The following is a 17573-nucleotide window of genomic DNA, read 5'->3' on the forward strand; positions in this document are numbered from 1 at the left end:
AATAATCCTATCATTCACCCCTTTGCTGGTAAAACCACTAGATTGAAGAATTTATATTCTTGATTAGATACATTTGAATATTACAACTTGAAGATTTCATTTACACAGTCATTTTGCGGTCACCGAGGCATAGAAAAATACAATATGAAATTTTGAATATGATAGTGGACAGGTGGGAGTTGTTACAAAATGGGGAAGAGAAGATGGTATTGACTTTTTTCCTGGGAATTTTAACATACAACATCTTGGGTGGATTGATGAGCAGTCGATGTTTTCCAGGTATTTGCCAACTAAAATCAATATTGCATAATGCCACAATTGAGCAACTAATGCCCAATTAGCTTTACCATCCATGCACCTCCCAAGTACAGACTCAGCAGTGGCCCTGCCAACAGCACTTGTGTTAGAGGGTCAGTTGATGGTGTAAGCACAGCAGCAGCCACAACAGCCCCAACCACAACATATCTCCAAACAGACAGCATTTGGTGTCCTGACACTAAACCAACTTGTCCTAGAAGCAGTTGAATAACAGGAACCTGAAGAAAATGAAAATGAGAAGGCACATGGTAGCTAACAGCTTACTACAATACTACCAATCAGACAAAACAACCAAAAGTTACAGAGAGCAGACTTATGACCTAATAAAAGTAATCTTAGCAATTAAAACAGCAGCTATAACAGTGAATAGACTGACTTCTTCAACTTTTTTGTCTTCAAAAAACAATGATATTTTAGATATTTGGTATGACAAAGGCATTATGAAGTTTTCTTTACTAACAAACTTAATACTGTACCAATACTATCCAGAAAAGTACCATAATATTATCAAAAGTGGCCATTTACAGTGCACAATTTGCATAGATTACACTAGCGTTGATCCCAGAACCATCATTAACTCTTCATTTAACCATGTCACAAACAGAAAATGACAGCCTTTTCCTGTTTTTTTGTCAAAATCAATCAGCAAACATGTTTGTAGACTAACCATAAGACATTATGAGAAGATTAACACCCGTGACGGTATGAAGAGAATGAGAACTTTTTATCTTTCCTCGGCGAGTCAGCTATGTCTCCTCTGTCTGATGAGTGAAGAATCAGCTTGCCATCTGTTCATCTACTACAATTTCACAGGGGTGATTTGGGACCACTTCTTCGCCTCCAATGGTCTCAAGTAGATCTCCCCAATGAGATCTGTGATGTGATCAGATTTTGGCGATCAGTCCCCACGATAAGAGGGGAAAGCTGATGTGGAACTTTTTTTCTTGGTAGGTATTTGGACCATTAGGGAAGATAGAAACAACAGAAATTTTAGAGGATGAGTGTGATCCAGTCAGGAGGTGATAGAAATGTTAAGAACTGGTAGATGATCCACTTATTTGGACTCCTGTGGTTTTTGTATTGATTATATTCCAATGCGATGGGCCCTTGTGGCTGCCTCTAGAGCCGATTCTATTTGAATTCAGCATAATTGGACTCCTCCCCAGTATAATTTTATCAAGCTAAATGTGGTTGACAGTTCATTGGATAACCCGGGACCGGATTGTATAAGGTGGGGCTTTCAAGAATCACATTGATGAAGTTCCGCTGGCTTTTACAGGCTCCATTGGTTATCAGTTACTCTATTACTGACAGAACTGAAAGCTCATATCAGGGGTTCAGAATTAGCTCTTTCTAATGGATGAAGTGATACTCATATAGAAGGTGATTGCCTGACCTTGGACCCTTGATAGGGGACCTTGGCAATATCTTAACCTTATTCGCAAGGCGAGGTCTCCTTGTGCGAGTGGGAACTAACTTCTCCTGGAGAATGTGTAAGACCAACTCTAGGCTGATGGGTAAGCTACAAGGCAATCCCTATCCTTGGATCCTTAGTCCTTTCCCTCTTATTATGTCCCATTCATGGGTTCCTTGGGCTATTGTTGTATCATAGCTAATGTATTTAACTATTTCTTCTCTTCGTTTGCAAAAATAAATATATAAATAAATAAAAATGTTAGCTATTTAGAAGAAAAATTATGCAGACTAAAAAAGATAAATTTGTGCATTTCTATAATAACAAATATCACAAAACTGCACACTTGGGAAGGTATAAAATGACCTTCCAGGAGAAAAAAAATAATAACAGTAATAACAATTATCATACGAGTATTCTCACCTGGAAAGACAAACCTGTGCTGAACATGAGAACAAGCACAAACTCAAAATACTGATCAATGGACCACAGGGACTCTACTGCTCCTTTGGCGTAGTTAACAAAGAAATTCAAGGCTGCTGGAGTGAGCACCAAGTAGGAGAAGATGATACCAGCATAGAAAAGTATCGATGAACCTAGAACAATAGGCCCTAGGAATCTTCTCTCGGAACTTGTTAGACCTGGAAGAACAAATGCTATGATCTCATAGAGAATGATAGGGCTTCCCAAAAGAAGACCAAAGTATCCAGATACCTGCATCACAGAATCATAGAGTTCAATTGAGATTATTCATAAAAGTACACATTGAGGTCTGAGAGGAAAAAAGACCTCTAAATATGCGGTGATCATGGATGGGAGTGTGGATCCAATTATTCTAGTTCAAGTACTTCCCATTAATGTCATACTGATTTAAAGGAATAAAACAGTACCAAAACAGGATAAAAAAACAGAGAGATATGCATGTAGTTTTTTAAACGTGTGATAGAATAAAATCCAGCAATCAGATGGACCTGATATTCATGTCAAGATCTCCTATTAGTGAATGAAAACCTTGCTGAAAGTTTCAGCAGGATCCAATGGTTGGATCAGAATATAATAGGGAATACTAGTTAGACTAGGAGAGGGGTAAATCAGTCAAAATATAACTCTGATTAAAAGACAGATAACAGAATTAAAATGATCAGCAGAATAACAGTCAACAGTGTCTGTATCAGCACAATCAATCTAGCAGAATACACAACTTGATTTCAGGTTTAAGAATCTTAGATGCAATCCTACATAGAATAGGATTGTATCAAATGTTTCTTAAAATCTGGAATTGAGAATAGGGATTAATACAGAAAATTGCCAATTGCAGTATTCTGAAATCAATTTTGAAATCAGACTCATGAAACCTCCCAAATCAATCAATTAGGGTATGAGTAGGATTGTTAGAAATAATAAAAAAAAAAAAGGGTGTACCTAGTGCATGAGGCTCCCGCCACTGCGGGGTCTGTTAGAAATAACCAACAGAATCAGAAATTGAAAACAGATTTTGAAAACAGATAATTTTAATTAATGATTGCAGAAAACAGAACTTGAATCGGAAAACAAACACACCCCCAATTCACGATTATAGAGATGACTGGACTGAAGAATCGCAGGCACTTTAATGGCAGGATTTCAGAGAAAGAGTAACAGAGCAGTATGATGGGGAGAATTAAATGGGGACATTTCAAAAGGTGTTTCGATTTCAAATTCATCACGGTTTGATGGAGCGGGTCTTGGAGCTGGTGAAGGTGAATCGGGTTCAAGTAATATGGACGTGTCTAGTGCAGGTTCTGGGTCTCGTGGGTCGGGTTATGACCAATCTGACCAAGAGGAGGTGCAAGGCGGGTGGACTCAGGTGTTGGGTCGAAAAAATCGTGATGGTTGTAGGAATGCTCTTTGAGGTGGTCATGTGGGTTCCCATATGACAACTCCAATTATTGGCAGAACTCGAAATCAAAGGAATGCAAATCTTGGTGTTAAGGCGGTGGACGCGGCTGTAGAAAAACATCAGGTTGAAAACGAGTTAGGAGTGGGGTTGCAAAAATTTCCATCTCCCTTTTCGCCAGAGGAGGAGGCTTTGTTGGCCCGTGTGGCTCTTGATTGACCTGGTTTATATGTTGAGCTCCCCAGACGATCGAATAGGATAAGGACCCCCTCGGTGCGCCTCACAGATCCCCTGTAGCCTTATTTTATTATTTCTCTTGGGTGAGCGAGTGGCTTGTTGTCCTCGCCATTATGTTTTAGGACTGAGTCCCCTGTTTAAGCTTTAGCTTTCTTTGCCTTTAGTCTGTCTTTAGGCTTGTTTGCCTCTTTTTTAATCCTCAATAAATGTTTTATTAAAAAAAAAAAAAAGTAACAGAACAGTAACTTAAGAAGAGAAGGTTACAGAGGAGAGCACCCGGGCTTCTCGCCGCAAGGCGTTTGGATGGATCAAGCACCAACCAGCCTTGATCAAACCCAAGGAGGTTCACGCAGGAAGAGAGAGAGAACAGTAGCTTTTGGTTATTAAAATCGTGGCTGAAAATGAACCCCCCCCCCCACCACGGTTCTATTTATAAAAGTCTCAAACCCCAAGATAGACTGAGTTGGAGTTGGTTGGGAGATCCTTAGCCGACTCCACATTACCAGACACAACCTCTTTTAATAATCTACTTGGACTTTAAAAGAAATGTGGACCCAAATAAAAACTAAAAAAACAACAAAAGGAAAGAAAAACTATCTAACTTAAATTGGACCATCGGTTTCAACCAGAAATAAACCAAAACAACTTAAAACATTAAATAGAAGAACTAAAAATAAGAATAAAAGCAGGCCACGCTAAGCTTGGCCTTTATTGGGCTTCCCCCTGCGCTATGTCTTCAATACTGAATCACCCATAGTTTTTTTTTTTTTTTTAAATAGTATTACAACCACTGGACCCAGAGGGTTTAAAGACAGAAATCATTCCAACCCATAAGCTTCACTGGTCGGCACATTCTTTAGTCAGCTTGAGGTATATTGTTCCCACCGAATGAAAGAGCCTTCCATTTGGATGGTTTGAGTATAATCCAATTGCTTCCATATTCTCTCTGTTATATTAGATTCACAATCAGAAAGTGATGATTGTGGTCAATTAGTATCATCTGATCATAATATGTTCATGAAAGAGGGAAAAGGTAAAATGCTAAATTGTAAATATTAATTCTATTGTGTGTAAAAAATGTGGGAGCATCTCCATCAATTTTCAGAGGATTTGATCTTTATGGGCAGTCCTGTCTTACTATAGCCACAAGTATGGGAATGCTTTTGTTTAAGAGGAGTTTTATTTGTAATTTCTCTTCAATTATTAAAAAGTCCAGTCTTTTGAGTCAGTCCTTGACTAGTTTACTTGAGTGTTGGATTAGATAAGGTTTCTTTAAGATGTCTCATCCAACCAGAGATCTGTTCTGACATTTTAAGAGGACAATGTTCGATATTTTCTTTTTGTGAGTTGATTTCTTTCAGAGAGATAGTTACAATGTTGCATAAATAGATTACGCATCGTTGAGTCAATCTGAATTCTAGATAAGAGTTCTGATTGCACGTTATATAAAAAATAATATTCACAATTCTTTGTAATATGGAATGGATATAATTCTATGGTTAAGGTTGAGAATAATCTTCATCCTCGGGTTTTATGGTCAGGCATAAATGCTGTTTAGGGTGAACAATCATCTACTCCTGTTTTTTGTCCTTTTTCTAGTATCTAATTGCAAACTTCAATTTCTATAATTTTTCTGCATTACTAAGCCCATCAATCAGGTTAGTTTGGTCAGTGTATTTCAGTTTCAAATTCTACTCATATTTTCTGAATCTGGTCATGAATTCTGCATAAATACCCCACTTGGATGGATCATATTTGCAAGTGTTTTCATCCGTTCAAGAAGGTATCAATTATAGCACTTTTGTCAATTGATCGACTTATTTAAGATTCAAATAATCTATTTCTGGCTGTGCCTTTAATGATGTAAAAAACCCAATTCCACATTATTTCTAACCTGATTTTAAGTCCCTATTTTAATTGGGCCCATTAGGCTTGTCAATCGGTTGGGTCCCGGTAAGTTTTGTTCATGTTGACGAGGCCTTTAGTACATAACTACATATCAGGCCAGGCTGAACCGACCAATAACTCTACCGGTCCTCAAAGTCTAGACTGAAACTGAATATGTATTGATCGGTTGATTTTTGGTCCCTTATCAGTTTCAATATATAAAACTCAAGATAATTAATATATAAACTTCAATTCATGCATCTTAAATTGAATTTGTATAGGTCTATATACAACAAATCTGTTGGTTTTTAGCTATAATCAATTACAACCCAATGACTAATTACATAAGTAACAAGAATTAATCAGTCGCTTAACCCTTTATCAGTTTCAGTCTATTCAGTTTGTTTTTCGATCCAATCATGCCAGACCAAACCAATCAATATCTGAGAATTTTACTAAACTGAACACCAAAACCTTTTCCCTCATATTTGATGCTGTCAAACTAGTCCAGGACTGGTCAAGCCATTCTGACCATTGGATTTATATGGAAGAAGGATGAATGGCCATCTATCAGATCTCATAGCCAAACTAAACCAAATGATCCACCCTGTTGGAATTTTTCCCCTTGTATTGTTAGCTGTCCATTTTTCAAAATTGACTTTTCCTTGTAGCATGGGGGTAATCATTTTGAGCTGAACTTTATCAAATAAGTAAAAGATATTTTGGCAACATATCCAATAAGTCAGTGCGCCAACTGAGCTGCCATACAACAACAAACTCAGCCTTATCCCAACTTAATGGGGTCAGCTACATGGAACCAAACAAAACAAGGTAGGAAAACCTGAGGTCTAACCAAAAAAAAAAAAAGGGAATGAAGAGATGGGAAGAGATGGGAAGAGAGGGAAGGGGGATGAGATGATAAATGAAAAATGGAAAATGACATGCGAAAGATGAAAGTAAGAGGAAAGAGGCACAGCCCAACAAATAAGGAGAATCTCAGCTAAATGGGGTCTGGTACATGGATCCTTGCCCTCCAGTACGCTCTATCCGAGGTCATACTTGATACAAGACCTAGACTTTGCATGTCCTTCCTCACAGCTTCTCCTATTGTCATTTTAGGCCTGCCCCTAACTCTTTTAGTTCCTTCAATTGGGATCATATCACTCCTCGTCCCTAGGCCTTCGTTGAACATGACCATGCCACCTTAAATGACTCTCTCGGAGCTTGTCATTGATCGGGGCAACTCCCAAGTCAGCTCTAATATGTTCATTCCTTATTTTATCCTTTCTAGTCTTTCCGCACATCCATCTTAACATCCTCATCTCTGCTACACAAAGCTTCTCAATGACACTTCTTAACTGCCCATCATTCTGCCCCATACATCATAGCTGGTGGTACAAAAGTCCTATAGAGCTTTCCTTTAAGCTTTAAAAGAATACGTCAGGAGAGAGGGGTATGTTTTTCCATCATTAATGAGCAAACTGGACCAGCAGCTTAAGTTATGAGTTAGAATGGGTCAAAAAGTTCTAAGTATAGCTTTGGGGAGGGGGAGGATAGAGAGGGGTCAAGGGTGGAGGAGGAATAATTTTAGACAGTTAATGGGCAAAATGGACCAACAACTTAATAATACTGGCACAAATGGGTCAATCTTTATACAGATACTAAGCAGGAAAGTGTAATACAGTAAAAAAATAAGCAATGAGCACTATTTAAGTAATAAATAAATTATATGATGAAAATAGAACAACCTTGTGAATTTAAGAATTTCATTTCTTCTTACCTTCAAAGTTGTAAAGAAAAACTCTCCAGGAGCTAGCTGTAGAAACCGAACCCCCTGAGATTTAACAGGAGCTTCAAGAAGCAATATCAATTCTTTAGAAAATGCAAAGCATCCCAAGATAATAGCTCCAACCGCCAAAACTGACACAAAAATTCTCTGGCGTAGCTCCTCTAGATGATCAAATATACTCATCTCCATATCATCTGGGAGGAGCTCTTTACTAGGATAAAGAAAATTATAAAGAGCACTTTCTTCATTGTCTTGGTTTTCATTTAGTATGCTATTTTCTCTCCAAGTATCTGTCAGATCTGAAATTGCATAGAATCCCAACAGTAAAATTGGGTATTAGGATCAACTAAAGAGTCTTTCTTTCTTTTCTTTTTTTTGCTTAAAAAAAGTTGCATTGAATAGATGTAAAATTGTATAAAAATGTCGAAGACGATAAACTGTTGAGAATAATCACACATCTCTCCACCTGATAGATTTTTGGTTGGATAACTCGAACATAAATTTTTCTTTCAATTTGGAAACAGAACCATCAAATCTTAGAAAGTATAAGATTAAATATTAAAATACAAACAAGAACAACTACAATTATATACAAAGTGATTGACAATAAGGAAAAAAAGAATCCAGTCAATTTTAAATATAAGAAAAAAGCACACATAATAATATGAATATCCCTACACACTCTTATGGGGAGGAAGTCCACCATGTCTTTGCCTGATCTAAGCATAGAAGATTAAATGGTCTTGGAAGTAGACAGCAAAGCATACACCTCTATTATTATGTACACAATCTCTGATTGCACTTCTATACAAAACATTATGTGAACTTAATTAAAAAATAAGAACATTAAAACCGATGTCCTATTGTGAGAGGTGTCAAAAAAATTCATCAATCAATGCTCAACCGGCCATGAACAAGCTTAATTTCAACTTTCCCACTCTCAAGTAGATCAAGGGTGAGCTTGGCTCAGTCTCATGGTTCAAAAACTTGCCAAAATTTCAGAAATTTGGGTGATTTCGACGTGAGGGAGACGAAATGCCTGGCAAATTAAGGGATCAACCTTATTTCAGTCAAAATTTTGGTGTTTCGCCGAAATTTGGTCCTCATGCCGTATCATTTCGGTGATACGGTTAAGGGGGCATTATTAATACCCTGTTTCAAGCCAGCCTGGTCGAAATTTTGACCAAAACTCGTCTGTTTCGCCTGCGGGAAGAAGAAAACCCACATTTCTTGATTTTTGCCACCTCACCTCTACACACTGTTGGGGTCCACTTTGTACTCATGTATCACCACACAGTATTGTATTGTTGGGACTTGGGACTTGGGTCTCTACAAGCTAGTTACATGTACTTGTATCAATATTATGTTTCTTCATTCGTGGTGAATAATTTATTTGTTTTACTTGCCTTTTCTGTTTTATAGTAATAAAACAATGTGTAGAATAGGCAATATGATGCAGTTGCCTTAGCCTCCTCGCTGGACCGACATGACCCACTTTGGAGGCCCAAACCAAAGACTGGTCCTAACATCCACCGCCAGCGAACAAAATCCTTTGCATTGAGTGATATTTCCATCAAATTGGACGCTGCTCCTGTCAGATCGTGGACAGCAGTTTGAAGTTCGCATTCTCGTTGGCCCTCTGTTTCTACTGCAAAGTCGACTCCCAGCCCCATCGTCCCCTCAGCTTCCACCATTTTCCTCACACTTTTCCTCTGATTCCAGTAACGGTAACATCCCCCTCTCTTTCTTTTGTCAATCGATTCCCTTCCTCCTCTTATTTCCTAACATATCCCCACTCCACGATTCTTCTTTTGTTCCTTTTCTTTACCTTTTTCTTTCCTAAACTGCCCCTCAGTTTTATATTAATTCTGTTTTATCCTTTTTTTCACCCACTTCCCAGTTTGCCCTTTACCTTATACGTGATTCTCCATCACCTTGTTTGTTACTTGCACTTCCCATAATTACAGTTCTGCCATTAGAGTCATAAACTTCTCATTATTTACTGTTTTGCCATTATTCTTTGAGTATTTATTACTTAACTTCACCATGGTTGCCAATAGTGAGATTATCCAACAGCTTATAATTCATACAAAGGTGAAACTGATACAAAATTTGACACCCTCACTGGACGTGTCGATACGCTCACTACCGTTGTCAATTCCATTCAAACAATGATGGAATCTATTCAAGCTTCGATTAACCGACTAGTGGCTTCTGAGAAAGGAAAGAGTACCATGCTATCTGGGGATTCTTCCAACTCCACCCCACCACCACCATATGGGGTTGGACAATATGAAGAGTGGACAAGGCAGCAAGGTTGGAAGTCATTGATTTTTATGGGGACCACAAACCGGAGCAATATCACAACTGGGTTCATAGTTTAGAAATTTTCTTCAGATGGTACAACTTGACAGAGGCCAGGAAATTGATATTTGCAGAGGGTAAAGTGAAAGGCACAGCTCGGGTCTGGTGGATCAAACACTAGCAACAAAACCAGACTCGAGGTCTTGGGCAAGTTACTATTTGGGTTGGACCGAAGATTCCAACCGACTGATTACAAGCAGTGTGTACACCTCAAATTTGAGCAGTTGAGGAGTACGTGGCCAAGTTTTATCACTTAGCCACTCGATCTGAATTTAAGTGGGACGAGGAAGTCTTAGTGGCGTAGTTCCGCAATGGCTTGCATCCACAGATTAGTGCCACACTTGCCGCTAGTAGACTACCTACTATGGAGGAAGCAGTTCAGGTGGCATATCAGGTTGAGAAAAATTTGAGGAAACCTTACAATCAAAGAAATTTTAATGACATCTATTCTAGAGGTGATAGCTTTCGCACATAGCAGTCTTCTTTATAGGAGAAGTCAGTTCCGATTAGCCAATCACAGGCTAGTAGTTCCTCTATAGCACCTACACAACCGGCTTGTCCTTATTCCCCACCTCGGCGAAGTTCGGACAGACCTTAGTCTCCATCTCGACGTGGATATGACAAAAATTCAGTGATGCTGAAAGCAGCTATTCAGTGCTTTACATGCAAGGGGTATGGACATGACTGCCCAATGCCTTAACCGGTTGGTAGCCCACATTGACAAGGACAATTTCATACCATTAGAACCGAAGGAGCAACAGACAACAGGGACAGTCAATTTGATGGCTGAGCATGAGCATGAGCCTAGTAAGGTTGATAATGATGATGATAGTGATGGCGATCGACAGTATTGCTATGTTGTTCGCCCACTCTTGGCTATGCAGAAAGTTCCCAATGAGGAAGATAAAGATTGGCGTCGTAACAGTATTTTTCAGACTAGGGTGCAATGCAATGGCAACCTAGGTGATATGGTGATTGACTCAGGCAATTGCACCAACGTTGTCGCTGAAGATGTTGTTCGCAAGTTGGGTTTAAAGACGGAACCTCATCTGAATCCCTACAAGGTTGCGTGGGCGAACAACACAAACCTCAAGGTTAAGGAACTATGTTTGCTCACATATTCCATTGGTGGACTGAGTGATCAGGTGAAGTATGATGTCCTCCCTTTGAAAGTCTGCCACATTCTTTTGGGACGCCCATGGTTGTATGACAAGAAAGCCAACCACTGTGGTTATGAGAATACATATTCCTTTCAGTATGATGGACTTGAGATGAAATTCGTCCCAACGAAGGATCTTCCATCTATCAACCTCAAGAAGACAGCTGGTACATTTCTCCTACAGCGAGTTGACTCGGACGGCATTTTTGGATCCTATCCGAACTCGTCAGAGTCGAGTTCTTTTCAGAGGAGGAGAGCTGATGCAATTGCCTTAGCCTGGCTGGACCGACATGAACCACTTTGGAGGCTCAAACCAAATACTGGTCCTAAACTAGTATTCTGGTCTGGCAAGGGTTGGTAGTTTACTTAGGATGCAATATTTATTTTAGTTTATTTATTTAAAATTTGTTTATTATTGTCTTCACAAAAAATTTTATTATTTTTTTCCCTTTTACCTATAATGATGGGGTCAGACTCTGGGTCTTAGTAACCAGAACTGTGTGAGGCACAACCACTCCAAGAAAATAGCTCCATAATGAACAGATGATTGGTCTTCTTGCCATCTTCCAAGTATCATGCATATGATCATGAGTAACTAACATAAGGACTTGCACACCTGGTAATGACCTGAAGTCATATTAAATATTGGTATCTTGTAAGAAAAGGCTAGTGTAAAATCATAAGCTCTTGAGGAGCAAGGTGAACATTTTTGCACTATCAAGAATCATGATTGTCTTTATTAGGGCGAATGCACAAACATGAGAAAAAAAACCAACCAAACAATCACAAAAGAACACAAGGCATGGCACACACCCTTCCCTGTGGATTTTGCAAGCAAACCTAAAGAAAACCAATGTTGATGTCAATTCTGCAAACTCCGCCATTGTTTTTGCCTATGTGTCATGCCCAAACCAGCATGGTGCACACCCCTCTCTGTCGTGCCCCGCACAGCTCACTGCCGCACGATGTGATGTGACTACACCTATCCTATTGCCCCAACATGATCGGAGAAATCACTTCTACTCACAAGATCTGAAGTGAAAGAGACCCACTTCTTTTAAGATCTGCATTTGTTCCTAGCCTGAACTGTTTATAGTCTTCATCGTCCACCTATACTTCTTGCCTGAGTTCCGACAATGCACACACCTGTTTCAACACTTACTGCAAGTCAATACGAATTCCCAATCATCTATCTATGCATCATAATCACAGCCCCTTTAGCAACTTGAGAACCTCACCTTCGAATGAGCATCTATAATCTCTCAAATCAAAATTTTCCTTAGATCCGACACATGTCTAATCTCAGTCAAAGTTCGCAAAATTTCATCAAACATGCGAATCTGTAGAATCCCAATCCCGACAATCTTGCTTTCAGCATTGTTTGGCATTTTGATCGTGCCATTATCATATGCATGATATGTAGCAAACCGATACCTGATTGAACACATGTGAGACGAACAACCAATATCTAAAATCCAATTTGAAGTTCACATGCCTGATGAAGTAGTGAGAAATACATCTTCATGTCTTCAGAATCCTTTCACAAGCATTGGATGATTCACCTTCATCCACATTTCTGTCCATTTTTTATCCTACTTAACGCTTTGACCAATATCTCTTTAAAAATCCTTCCTTGCGCAATAATAACAAGTTATTTTGCGACCTAATGAATTGGAGTGACCCTTATACTTGCCAGGCTCCTCATGTCTCTCGTTTAACCTGCCTCTGTGCTGATTTAGGGGGCACAATACCAGGCAGCATTCTCTTCTTTAATATATAGTAACAACAACAACATCATCATCATTTCTAGTAAAGATGGAGGCATTGCATAATTCATAATTTATAGTTTTTTCTTACTTTTTCTAAGAAACAAGTAGTCGCGGGTTGAACCAAGTTTATTGCTCCATTGAGACCTAGTGGTTGCGTGTTCGAGTCGGGAAAAAGCCTCTCCGCAAATTGTAACCAAAGCATTACCCTCTTCTGATGTCCCCTCACCGCTACTTTATCATCGTGTCTTATTCATTAGCAAAGCAGCAATAACTTCGTCAAGTTTGAGAACATCCTTACCGAACAAAGTATAGTCGCGATGTGATAAAATGAAGGCAGTAGCGAAGCAAACAAGAGAAGTGTTTTGTCCTCCTATTCGATCTTAACATCTGGAGCATACAACTTCGTCCGTATACTATTGAACTCATCTAAGTACACCTTCATTCCTTCTGACAACCGAAGGCCATACAATTGTTTATTAAAAAAACAATCGGTTTGTCAATATGTCTTGGGCTTGTACCTGCTTTCCAGCTTAGCCCAAACTTCATCTTATTCACCAACCCGATGACCTCACGAAGATTGTTATCTTCAAGATACGATTGGATCGTGATGTTCGTTAGATCCCTCAACTCTAGCCACTCATCTTCCGTCAACTTGTACGGCTTGTGTGATTTCATTCTGAAAGCCTCGACTGTCCCCTCCCATGTAAGAATATGCCTCACTCATTGTCGCTACAAGGTGAAGTCATTATGGCCATTTAAGGGTTTTATGGAGAAGCTTGAAATCTTCAGCGCAACATGATTTACTTGATCTTTGCCCTTCGTGCCCGCCATCAACCTCAACTAACCTAATCAGCGTTGATCTTGCATAGACTTCATGATGTACACCAAAAAGGTGAAATATGCCTGATCTACACCGCTCAGTGAGTCCACGGCACTAGAAAACCTTGCAACATTGAGCCCCATCATGATCAAGCATTCCACATTATGGAATCCACCCAAGCCTCCTTTTTTCTCTTAGGGCACACTGTATTCCAGCTTTTTCCTTTTTTCTCCTCATTATGGATTATATTACCCACCTTTTCTCCTTTTTTTGGTTGTACGCTTCTCTCCTAGGATTGCGTGTAACCCCTTCAACTTTCTTCACTTTGATTTCTCTCCTTGTGCACCTATTGTTCTTCCTTATTTTACTACTTTTTTCTCTTTCTCTCTCCTCTTCTACGCTTCACGAATCTCTCTCTCTCTCTTCTCAAAGCACGAAGAAGAAAGAAACCGTACCTAAGGTTGTGCACTCATGCTCCTTTAGCTTTCTCCGAGACTAGCACACATACACAAACCCACTTTTTTTCGTACTATTCACACACTTCTCTTTCCCGTACAATTCGCACGCGTCTCCTTCTTGTATGAAATTTACACATTGTCTACTCCTTAGATCTCAACACACCACCTACGAAGATTTGCCAAAATTTGTTCTAATACCACTTAATGGGATGAATGTGCAAACACAAGGAAGAAACCAAGCAAAAAAACACACAAACATGAGGAATTAAACATGGTTCCGCACAAATGCCTACATCACCTGATAGAACTAGAGAAATTTTCACTAGGCAAAAAAACACTCTCCACTTCACTATGTGATCTCCTTTGTGCTTTTCCCACAAAAACAATATATTGGCACCCTGGAAATCCTAATCCCCATACAATTTTAATTTTACCCCATACATGCAATGGACCCAAAACCAATCCAATTAAACAAATACAAGTACAATAATAATTGTGTAGGGCTCCATAGAATACAAGAAAAAAAATTTTAAAAGAAAAATTAACCTAATAATTTCAAAATAAGGGAAAACATAAATCCAATAGAAGGAAAGTCTCAACGTCGTAAAATTCATCAAACCATCCCAATAATAAAGAAAAGGAAAAACTACAGTAGACGGAAGATAATAGCTATTTATTTATTCATTTATTGTTATTTTTTTTATTTATTTTTTTTATTTTATTATTTTTTTTGGGGGGTGGGGGGGCCGCGGGGAAGAGGATAATAGCTGATTACTACTTGGAAAATGTAACAGAACCCATCACGCCAAATTCAACAAAATGGAAGACTCATAACAGGAAGTCCACGAAATTATATAATTATGCAAATTAAATAAGAAGTAGGGGGAAGGAATTAAAAATTTTACCAGAAGGAAGTGAAGTCCCTCTTTAACTGGCTTCTCTTGAACAGCCGAGCCAACACCACCCAACAGCGAATCCCGCTGTGTTTTCACATCCTCAACAGCAAAGCAAACTACACGACCAAAGCTTTTATGGCGGAGACTCTCAGAAATCCGGAAACTAACTCTACCACCGTAGACTTTCATAGAAGAAGTTCGTGGTTTTCTATTGAAATCCACGGTGTTAGAGCAGAAGCAGCTGAACTGCAAATGAGATGGTAGAGCGCTCGCGCTCGACATCTCAGATTCTAGTATTTGAATACAGAACCGTAATCAAAATGGAACGGGTGGATTGGTTCCTCCGACTCTGAGTCCACCTATCATCTACTCAAAGCCTCTGGCGGTCTATATTTCGAGACGCTGATACGCAAACCCACCCATCCCCTTGCTCTTCCGTCCATAAATCTTCGTTTGCGTATTTTGTTGTAGGTTGTAACCCATATATTTTGGGGAAAATTACTTTTACATCTCATGTATTATGTATTATGGTTTGATTGCTTGATGTCTCTAACTTTTCAGATAAGTACTTAAACACCCCCTGTAATTTAAGATTTCTTACAACTTACCCAAAGGGTGTTAAAATGGAATCGAAACCGATTGCTTATGATCAAATTGAATCGAACCGCACCACAGAAAAACATATCTAATTTTGATTTCATATGTTTTCTTTTCGATTTGGTTTTGATTTGCACTGTAAAACCACAATTCTAAACCAAATAGGAACCAATACCTCTCACTCTAATACTAGCCTATACATCAATTGGATTTATTAATTTTTGCCAAACAAATTTTGGATTTATTAATAACATAATAATTAATTTAATAAATAACAATTATTGCATCATATTTGAAACTTAAAATAAGTAAAATGTTTGTTAACTATATATTATTTTTGTTAAAGTATGAATTGAAAATGATGGATGATGTTAAAGCGGATTAGGGTAAATTACACGTCACCCCCTAGTTTTCAAACGAAACTCAGATCACCCTCTGGTTTTTTAAAAAACTCAGATCACCCTCTGGGTTTTTAAAAAACTCAAATAACCCCCAGATTTAGACCCCAATATGACAAATTAGTCCTTACCGTTAGTTTTATGTTGTTAAGTGATGATGTCAGCCAATTAAATAAATTTAAATCCCTAAACTACCCTTGACCAGTGTTGAAGATGAAAGAAGGGCAATATTGTAAATTTAATTCTAATGTTTTAGTACAAGGGTAAAATAGTCCTTTCACACCAATAACTAACAGCAGACTAACACCGTTACTGTAGAGGGGTTGGTTTGAGTTTTTTTTTAAAACCAGGGGATGATTTGAGTTTCGTATGAAAACCAGGGGGTGACGTGTAATTTACCCAATGGATTAACAAAACCCGGCATGTTTGTTAATAGAAGAAATATTTTTGTTACGTCAAGAAATCGTCGAGCGGTCCTGCGAGTGCCGTCACCTGCAAGTGGACCAAAGGGGTCAACAGAGAGAACCGGTGTGGTCCCGGCCTAGGGCTCTCCGATGCCAAAGTTAGATCTCCTGGCGCAAACAGATGAATAATGATTATTCAATATGAGATTAGATCTCCCCGATGGGGTTGTGTACCTTGCCTTTTATAGTAGCATATGGCGGTGTGGAGAGTCCCAGTTTGATGGCGATTGTGCCGTTGAGTGGATAGAGGCCCTGGGTAACGGGGCTCTATCCTGATTGGCCATCTCCTCGTGGGAGAGAGTGTCCTGGTGGCATCAGGATCCTTGGTGGATAGATACCCGCGTGTGGTGATAACGTCCTTGGTGCTTGAATCCGTCTGGGTGACATGACCTCTAAGCGGCGGTCTAGAGTCCTGGTAGTGACATGAGTCTTAGCGATACGATCGGATCGTAGATGGGTAGCCTCCACCTCACGTGCCCACGATGCTGTGCCTGGGTGAGGCTGCGCCTAGGTGAGGCCGCGCCCCGGATGTGTGGCCGCGCCCGAGGGGTGGCCGTGCCTGGGTGAGGCCGCGCCCTGATGTGTGGCCGCGCCCGAGTGGTGGCCGAGCCTGGATGAGGCCGCGCCGATGTGTGGCAGCGCCTAGGTGAGGCCGCGCCCGAGTGGTGGCCGCGCCTGGGTGAGGCCGCGCCCTGATGTGTGGCTGTGCCTAGGTGAGGCCGCGCCTAGGTGAGGCCGCGCCTGAGTGGTGGCCGCGCCTGGGTGAGGCTGCGCCTGGGTGAGGTCGCGCCCGGGTGCTGGGACCCCGGTTCGTTCCCTTGGCTATGGAGCGGGTCATCTGTGACACGTGGCGATCGTTGATTGGCCCGGTGAATATTGGATGTATCAATTTTGTTTATCATGTGAGAGTAGAGAAGAAAAAAATTGCAAAAAACAAAGACTAGAAAAGGAAAAGGACGGGTGAAGATGAGATTTTTTTTTTAAACACATAGGCATGAAAAGTATGATGAATGTGAGAGATCAGGAGAGAATAGAGTTACACAAAAATATAAATGCTTTGAAAACCGAGGTTGTCTTCATTACTGTTTCCCAAAACAACACTACACAAACTGCATGTAAACCGATTG

At 39.7% G+C, this 17573-nt stretch overlaps 1 protein-coding gene across 2 annotated transcripts; it reads right to left on the bottom strand.

Moving 5' to 3' along the window:
- Window positions 1-36: 36 nt before the first annotated feature.
- Window positions 37-15334, bottom strand: LOC122650372 (sec-independent protein translocase protein TATC, chloroplastic-like). 2 transcript variants are annotated; one of them, XM_043843785.1, is made up of 4 exons: window positions 15026-15334; window positions 7513-7823; window positions 2156-2446; window positions 37-536 (listed from the first exon to the last, which is right to left on the bottom strand). In XM_043843785.1, exons 1-4 carry the CDS (start codon window positions 15267-15269, stop codon window positions 327-329), a joined length of 1056 nt encoding a protein of 351 aa, XP_043699720.1. In that variant the 5' UTR covers window positions 15270-15334; the 3' UTR covers window positions 37-326. The 2 variants fall into 2 exon arrangements, with proteins under 2 accessions (XP_043699720.1, XP_043699721.1); XM_043843786.1 differs by having other exon boundaries at window positions 7513-7820; window positions 15023-15334.
- Window positions 15335-17573: the final 2239 nt, after the last annotated feature.

This window comes from Telopea speciosissima, chromosome 2, assembly GCF_018873765.1.
Source record: "Telopea speciosissima isolate NSW1024214 ecotype Mountain lineage chromosome 2, Tspe_v1, whole genome shotgun sequence".
Taxonomy (NCBI): Eukaryota; Viridiplantae; Streptophyta; class Magnoliopsida; order Proteales; family Proteaceae; genus Telopea; species Telopea speciosissima.